Genomic DNA, 9042 nt, shown 5'->3' on the forward strand with positions numbered 1-9042 from the left:
ATGGAATAAGAAGGGATGGAAGGGCTCAGATCTAAACCAGAAATTAAATTAAATGGAAAAACAATAAAATCACAGATCCACTGAAATAGTGTTCTCTAATTGTTTTATGTCTGTCCATTTAGCCTCTTCAAGCACATTATAAATTTGAGGGCAGAGATCTATGTTTTGTTTATCTGTATATCTCCTACGATAATTAGCAAAGTGGAAGGTAGGTACCTACAGAACATAGCACATGTGTTTAGTCATTAAGGGACTAAATGTGGACATGAATAATGCCACAGTTAAACTTAAGCCATTTTTAATTCCCCCTTCGATAGCTCAGCTGGTAGAGTGAAGGATTGTGGTGGTTAAACTTAAGCCATTTTTAAAAAAACTCACACCGAGATATAATTAATATAGCACATATTCACTTTATATGTTAATATTTAAGTGACATAGGGCAGGTCATAAAGTCTTTGAGGCTCAGTTTCCTAATCAGTAAAATGAGAGGATTTGAGAAAATGACCTGTAAGGTCCCATCTGGATTAAATCTATGAACCTACAAGCCACCATTGGGGTCCTCAGAGAGGGTGAGTCCCAGGTGCAATTCACAAAACAACCAAGAAAGATCACTGCCCTACAGTCTGCTTTAACTTCTAAATAAGGAGGAGCAACAGGTGTACATTCCGCCTGGTATTTGGGGGACTCCAAAGGCCAGGCCAGTATGTAAGAAACGCCCTCCCCATCATGAGGCCCTACTCTGACAAGGGTCAAGTTGGGAGATGAAAAGGCTTCACCAGGCTCTTTAATGTAAATAATGATTTTTTGGTCATTGTCAATAAAATTAGTTAAAGTAGGTTCAAGTAATCCCCTCCCAAAGACTCAATTCATGAATTCTAGAAGCTGAGGAGATAACCGATCAAGAGTACAAACAAATCTTCTCTTTTTAGTCTGAACCCTGTCTAGACAACTCTAATCTCAGAGTCAACTTTAGCCATCCTACTGAAAACTGAAAACTCCATCAGTGTAGATGGGACATCACAGTTATGTATGTAGACCACACAACTGGGGAACTAAACAGCCTCAATTTCTTCCAGAATTGACCAGATATACCAGCATCGTGGAGATATACCACTTTGGGTGGGGAAAAGCAGAGGCGAGCACATTTTGGGACAGTTGGCAGGAAGGTAAAAACCCAATACTGCTATGGTAGATGACCCACACATAGGGTTGAACACCAACATTGCCATTAAGACCAGAGCTTCATGGGCTCTGGGGAGAAGAAGCTGGATGGGAATTTTAGTTCAGATGTTAGAATATAGATCAGGAATGGGTAAGGAACCTTAGATGGACAATCAGAAGGTACAGTAAATAGAGCTGTGAGACCCTAGGCAAATGACTTCATCCTGCTTGCCTCAGTTTCCTCATCTGTAAAAATGAGCCGGAGAAGGAAATAGCAACCACTCCAATATCTTTGCAAAAACAACAACAAACCAAAAAACATCACCGAGATTTGGCAACAGCTGAAGAGTAACAAATCCAATCTCCTCATTTTACAAACAGGAAACAGAGCATAAAGAAATTTGTCCAAGATCACGGAGGTAGTAACTGGGAGGTATATGATTTAAACCCAGATTTCATTATCCAGCGGTAGATGCTCTTTGCAATATATCATGTTCCCAAATCTATAACAATCTTGGGTAAATTACTTAATCCCCCAAACCTCAGTTTCCTTTTCAGTAAAATGAGGGGGTTGGACTAGATGATGGCTAGAAAAAAAATCTATTAATTCTAAGCCAAATTATCCTGTATTTGGTGGGACCCCCAAGCTCTGAACTCTTCAGAAACATTTACTTGCTAATCCTCATTCTGAGTTGCAGTCCATCAACATTCCTTTTCTTCCCCCTCCTTTACCCCCCATTCCCCCAGGATCAGGCATACTGCTGGCCAGGCTTAAATAGGAACCGGAGAAGTTGTCTGCAAGCCTATTTCAAGAGGCTATAAAATTGCCATTAAACTAAGCACTTGGCAACTTGAAAATAAATGTCATCAGAAGTTACCAAGTAACAGCATCATCGCCCGCCTACTTTGCCATTTTCCTTCTCTCCAGAGCAAATGGCTGAATGTTTCGATTGTGGGAAATTATTGATGAAATTTAACCCATTCTGGGCACTGGACTGCCATTCATTCCTTTGGCAAAGGCAACGGAGGAAGAAATTATATGATCGGATGCCCCGAAAGTCCTCATGTTGGCCATCGTTTGCAAAAATGCCTACCACGAGCACCAAATGAGGCTCTTTCCTCTTTGGAGCTAACAGGGTGTATCTCGCATGGTATTACGATAATTACTCCAGTGTTATTGTTGTCGATACAAACCTCTGACTAGCTGTTAGGCGAAGTCTTAGGATAGAGCCAATTGGTCCGCTAACCAACCATGTTACTCATTCCCAGCACCAAATGACCTCTGACACCGCGCATTGACAATTGTGAAATGTACAAGATTACAAGCTTCCACAATATAAGATATACAATGTGGAGCTCTGGGGAATAGCTTTCTCTCTGGCAATTATGATCGGCCAGGTCTTGCAACATTTATCTCTCTATTTCCAGAAATCTAAGGAAGCGAGCAGGGTGTTTCTCTTCAAGAAACGGAGAAACAAGCAGCAAACAAAACCCTACCCCCCCCCAAACAAGCCCTGAGTGTCCTTTAGGAATGGATGCTGATGTCGGTTACATAAAGGAATTATTACCCTCTCCTGAGTTTCTTAAAATAAACTGTGCTCTGCTGATTAAAAGTGCTCAATGTTTTCCTTAAGTAACAAAGTATAAATCACTAAGAAGCTTTTCATTTTCATCACCCATTTAAACACCAAATTTATCATTCAAAACTATTTAACATCAATAATAAAAATCATTTCAATGTATATAAACAAGTTAATGGAGTAAGTGAAAACAAAGTACATTTGTTAATGGGAGTGTGATGTTGCCCCCTCTAGGTCCCAGCTCTAAGTGCGAGTTTCTGCAGGCTCCTGGCCAAAGAAGTATGAGTGAGCACGGAGCTCTTGCTGCTGCTGCTGCTGCTGCTGTTGATGCTGCTGCTGCTGCTGCCTCTGCTGCTGCTGCTGCTGCTGCTGCCTCCGCTAGTCTGCTAATGAATGACTAACTTAGGCCAGGGGGGGAAATGACATCATCAGGGTGGAAAACCGATCTGCATTAGGAAACTTTCTACCTGCTCTAACATTTTTCATAATTATTTTACACAATGCAATGCCCATTTGCATAATTTTAAGGCGTGTCATTATTTTCGACTGAAAATTGTTTTAATATGGCTGGATAATTCACAATGACATCAGCTGAGATCCTAATGAAATATACAAGCATAATCATACAGCTAATTACCAGCCATGTTAGCATTAAAAAACAAATCATGCATAATATTAGGAGCCGTATATGCAGCTGAGAATTATAAATAGAGTCATCTCTCCTCCTCCTCTTCTTCCTCCCCCCTCCCCAGTTCTCCTTTAAACGGTAAGATTCATTTTCTCAGGTAAGGTGTCTCACAGTAACAACATGAGCCGATCATTAAAATGGCTCATTTCCTTCTAATAAACAAAGAAAAAGTGGTTGTTTTTTTTTAAAGTCACTGTCAGCAGTTTTTTTTTTTTTTTTTTTTAAGCAAATTCAAACCTTCAGCTGCTCTATTTTTTACCCGCAAGCTAAGCCTCTCCATTGAATCAGCCAAAGAGAAATTAAAACCTGTACCATACTGGGGTCAACACCAAGTCTTTAAAAAAAAGATCGCAATTCCAATTTCGAAGGTGACCACAAAATATCCCGTAAAACACTGAATAATTTCCTCTTGGGTTTAGTCAGAAGTCTATTAGACTCCAGTTCTTTTTTCTGGATATTTAATCCTTCCCTTTTTCCAGATCACAGGCCATGTTGAAGTAATAAATTTGAAAAGCAAATAATAAGGAATCGGGAGGGGAGGGGGGAGGGAGACAGCTGCACAGGAAAGTTGGACAAGGGGAGGGGACAGAGGGAGATCTGGAGAGGGGAGGGGTCAACCTGTAGGTGGATTTCAAGATGGGCTGTCCGTTCCCAAATATCAATTCTGAAACTGCAGACAGACCCCGGCCAATATGGACAGTTAGAACAGAGAGGTGGACCGGGGGGGGGGGGGGGGGGGGGGGGGGGGAGGCAGATCTTGGGGCGAACGCTGGACAAACTACAGTAATTAAGCAACAGAATACTGATGGGTAATTCGATCCTGAGGGAAGGGAGGGGGTGGCGTCTCCGAAAAGTCCAATTACTCCATCAGACTGGGGAATGCTGAAGGGACTGGCACCGCTCACTCTAGGAGTTAATGGGGACCCATTCATCTCCGAGCCTCACACCTACCTGGCACCTCGGGCGCCTGCCTGCCCCTTGGTTAGTTAGTTGCTTTCAGCCACAATGTGATTGCCCTGACCTTTCTTTCACTTAACACAACAGCAGCAGCAGCAGCAGCAAGTTGCCAGGCCGTCAGTCAGTCGTATTGCCCATCGCGCTGCGGGTACACACCACCGACACCAAAATAGCTCCCCAGCAGTCACCCGGCGCGGGCGGGCGGGCGGGCGGGGAAGCAGCTGACGCCAGAAGCCCGCAGAACTGCGGTCACCCGTGCAATTACAGCTCGGGAAGGTGCTGGCTGGGCGGGAGGCGGCCGAGCCCACGGATCGGGACTGGCCGGCTCCCTGGGATCGCGACTGGCCGGCTCCCAGGGATCCGGGCCGCCACCTCCCGGGATCGGGACCGGCCCACCTCCCGGGGATCGGGACCGGCCCACCTCTCGGGGATCGGGACTGGCCACCTCTCGATCCCAGGGTTGGCCCATTCCTGCACCCGAGGGGGAAAAACGTGACGAGGAGACTCTCCTCCCTACCTAAAGGCACCCCCACTCTCCACCAGGGCGACCGTCTGGGAGAGGAAATGACTGGACTTTCAGGGTTAGTGTGAGAGTCACACACCGCTCCCCCACCTCCTCCTCACTCACCCCCCCCCTCGCCCCCCCCGCAATCTCCTTTTTGGAAAAGGGCCACTTTTCGTGGAGTCATTTAAAGGGAGTCCAGGCAATAGCTCTCCGAAGGGGAGGGGGGGTAGGGAAGAGGAGGGAGTGGGGTACAGTGGGGGGGGGGGGGACAGAGGGAGAGATAGTTGTTAATGCTTAACGTGTTTGTGCGGGTTACTCGACTGCTTTGAAATACGCCCAGGCAGACCTGCAAGTTATTTGAATGTATTATCCCAGTACCTGTCATTTATCACTTTATTCAACACGTCTTTGCCAGCTCAATAGCTTTTGATCCCAACTCAGCCCTCCATTTCGTAATTTCCGCCCTCTTAAACATATCAAATACTTAAAAAAAAAAAAAAAGAAAGAAAGAAAGAAAAAGAAAGAAAGAAAGAAAAAGAAACGTGAACAATATCGAAACCCACCGAGAAGAAATCCACCCAGCCCTGCCGAGGCAGACGGCAAGGTAATACATTCAGAGAGAGGCTGGGGGTGAGAGGAGAGGAGGAGAAGGGAGAGAGGAGAGGAGAAGGGAGAGAGGGGGAGACCGGGAGACAGAAGAGATCTCAGCAAAAATACAAAAAGCATGTGACGTTCAGACAGCAAGCAGCCGCCGCCAGAGCACTAACACACACACACACACACACACACACTCCTCCAACAAGTTATTTGATCATTACTGGAAAATCAGCACTTGGATCTTCTTTGTAAAGCTGACAGCCAAAAAACTCTGACAACGGCAAAAAAAAAAAAAAAAAAAAAATCGCTCCAGCCCCAGAGAGTGGCGCTACCCCTTTAAAAAAAAAGGCTCGACCACGCCGCTCCCTGCAGAAGTGAACACATACAGTATATTTCAAGCTCGCCCTGTAATAAGCATTACTAGAAAAATAACAGAAAAGAGAGACAAGAGATCGGTTTACTACCTCGCCATGGTCGCTATTCCTGCCCTGGGGAGTGTCTTCTGGGAGGAAATAAAGTTTGGAGCTGGATAAAAGTTGACTGCTAGTCCTCTCTTCCCACAACAGCTGCAGCTCGGCTATGCAAATCGGATCCTTTGGCTTACATCTTACAAAGAAAAAGTCGCCAAGGGACAAAATTCTTGGTCTGCCTTCAAGGTGGAACTGAAAAGCCTTGTAGAAAATGTACGGTCCGTGCAAGCCACACGGAGAGCCGACCCACTGCAGGGGAGAAAACAATCGTGTAAATAAGACAATCGGCGTTCCGCAGACGTCCAGAGACACACAACACACTCACACTTCCACACACACACACACACACACACACACACACACACACACACACGGTCCCCCATCAGATATTAGCTGGGTGGAAAAAAGATATCGAGATTCCACACAATCTCGACCTCCCTTAAAACACCCACCCACACCCCCTCCCCCTTTTCCAGCCCCTCTCCACCCCCCCCACCCCCATCCCAGAAGGCAAAATTAAATATGTATGTAGGATGTGTGCAGGAATTTCGGGAAAACAATAAAAATGATTTGGGGAGCCGCGGAGGGCAAAAGTTTGCTGGAAAGTTTGTGGGGGGCTTCGGGGGGGTGGAGGGGTGCGGGCGGGCTGCGGGCCGGGGGGCGGCGGGGCTGCCGGGGGCCGGGGGAGCGGAGCCGAGCAAAATACCTGGAGTGAGCTGAGCTCCATCTCGACGTTCTGAATTGATTGAACTCAACATTCTCTCCAAACTTGTTGGCTTGAATGGATTGCATCAGGTCCTGGCAGGGAAAAGCATTCTCGCCCTCCAGCCGGCCCGGCGTCTCAATATAAAAGCAAGCCCACCCCTCCCCGCCGCCTCCAAAATGACCAAAAAGGGCGCCTAATATTTCTCCGACGCCCCGATTTTCCCCCGGTGCCTTCGAGACCCGGCCCCACCCCGAATCGCCGGGGATCAAATTCCCAATCGCGAGAGAGACCGGTTGGAGACGGGGGGCAGAGCGGATGGATCAAGGCAAAACGCGCGTCGCAGCCCTCAGAAAAATAAAGGACCCCCCGGATCTGCCTCCTCCTCGTACGGGGTTTCTTGAAATTGGAAATGGGGGCGCGGTCCCCGCGGATTGTCTTTTTCGGGGGGCCGATTGCGCCGGGGCTGCTTCGTGCATCTGCCAGGACCTGCTTATATATGTCTAATATAAAGAACGTTTCCTGCAGAGATTCAGGGGCGCCCGCCGCTCTTTAGCAGATCTGATTTTATTAGACATGTAGATTTGTTTGATAGTTAAATTACGCTTCCTCACTGCCATGTTTTCAAGAACTAATCTGTTAAATTATCTTTTGATGCCTATTTACACGGAAGGGAAAAGTGGGTTATCGATTATATAAACATATAAATATTAATGCATTTGTTCGCTTTGCAAAAAAAAAAAAACACACTCGGGAAAAGCACACACACACACACACACAGGGAAAGGCAAGTGAACCTCGAGTGCACACACACACACACACACACACACACACATCCACGGGATTTTTTTTTTTTTTTTGGTTTTTTGTTATTTTTTTTTTTCAAACAATATTGAACGGACAGCGACTGCATTTAAGGACTGAAACAATAAACGGTGCATGATAAATCAATAAATGCGAGCAGTGGATCTGCTCGGAATAGGAATCCAGGCTCCCGGTTCTGCGTGTGCATTCTTTAATTTTAAAGTATATACAGTAGGACGTGTTTACAATGCTGATGGACGCCAAGGGCGCTCTCAAATGATAATGTGTTTATATAACCCAGTGCTACAGCAATAATATACTAACTCTCTCTCTCTCTCTCTCTCTCTCTCTCTCTCTCACACACACACACACACACACACCCTCACCCCCTCCCAAAAGAGAGAAGGGAAAGGGAGGGGAGAGGAGAATGAGGGAGGGGGAGGAGAGGGGGGGGCTTCCTCCGTGTAATAGTTAGAAACTGGAGGGGGGGGGGGAATCCATTTGCAAACTAGTTAAATACAACTAGAAATTAAGCTGTTTAAAACCGGGGGCACGAACCGTGAGACAATAAAGGCTTTAAATGTGTATATTTATTGTTCTGGAGCCCCGGAGCACTGGGAGGTTTGTATTCGGGGTTATTATGCAAACACACAGAAACTTAAGAGCGTCGGAACAAGGAACAGGCAGAGAGACTGACTGCATAGCCCAGCTCCGATCCAGCTGCCCGGGTTCTAAGAGTCTAGATTGCATTTTCGCAATGTGGATGTAAAATGGTATACTCTCGCCCCACCCCCCCTCCCTTCTCCCTCCCTATCTATCCTCTCCGCCCCTTCTCCCCCTCCCCCTTCTCCCCACCGCCTCCCCTCCGCCAGCTCTCCCCCACCCCCTTCCAATTTTATTATATTGGCAACAATCCTACTAAAGTAGGTCTGGCATGTTAAAAAGTAAACATGTAATATATGGGGAATAAGGTCTGTATAGTATGACAGTTGAAACTTGATCTGTGATAAAATTACAGGATGTTGAAATTACTAGTAAGCTATTTTTAACGCTTTCGCAACGTTTCACCTCTAGTCTTAGCATCTAGTTGAAACAGGATTACTTTAATAAAAAATTATATTCACATGGCTGAAGTTAATACACTCGGCAGAGAACAAATGCCTGAGACTCCGGGCTGGAGGTGGGGGAGCCCTACATGTATTTTGATGCATTTTCATAATGTATGCGTCCACTGCAGTAAGAATTAGGGCACTTAACGTGATCTAAACCACATTTTTGATTCAGAACATGGGGAAGTAATAAAGGCAAGATCTATCTCGTTTCTCTATACCCTGAGATAAACGAGAGAAAATGGCAGATCGTCAAATTACACTAAGTAATAAAAGCCCATGCCAAAGAGAGCCGGGATCCTGAAAGCTGTCGAAAACTATTTTAATAATTTAAATATCACAACTCTGCAGAGTGCAGGGAGACAATGTAGCAATTTGCAGGCTCCCCATCTTCTGCATTAGCCAAATTACGCCTTGCGCCTCACTCTTTAATTATCTTTCTTGAAATTTCATCTGATCTTCCTATTT

The 9042-nt window shown here is 45.8% G+C and overlaps 1 protein-coding gene across 2 annotated transcripts in view; it reads right to left on the reverse strand.

Annotated features, from left to right (window-relative positions):
• The window catches only part of ARID5B (AT-rich interaction domain 5B), a 202512-nt gene extending 195704 nt beyond the window's left edge, over positions 1 to 6808 (reverse strand). Inside the window, exons 1-2 of one of the 2 annotated variants that reach the window (XM_031956901.1) lie at positions 6665 to 6808; positions 5953 to 6207 (exon numbers count right to left, since the gene is read on the reverse strand). In XM_031956901.1, the coding sequence (XP_031812761.1) occupies positions 5953 to 6207; positions 6665 to 6685 (276 nt within the window). In that variant the 5' untranslated portion in view covers positions 6686 to 6808. Of the gene's footprint in view, positions 1 to 4903; positions 4994 to 5952; positions 6208 to 6664 lie in introns of those variants that run through there. The other variant, XM_031956902.1, reaches the window with a different exon arrangement.
• Positions 6809 to 9042: the final 2234 nt, after the last annotated feature.

This window comes from Sarcophilus harrisii, chromosome 2, assembly GCF_902635505.1.
Source record: "Sarcophilus harrisii chromosome 2, mSarHar1.11, whole genome shotgun sequence".
Lineage (NCBI taxonomy): Eukaryota > Metazoa > Chordata > Mammalia > Dasyuromorphia > Dasyuridae > Sarcophilus > Sarcophilus harrisii.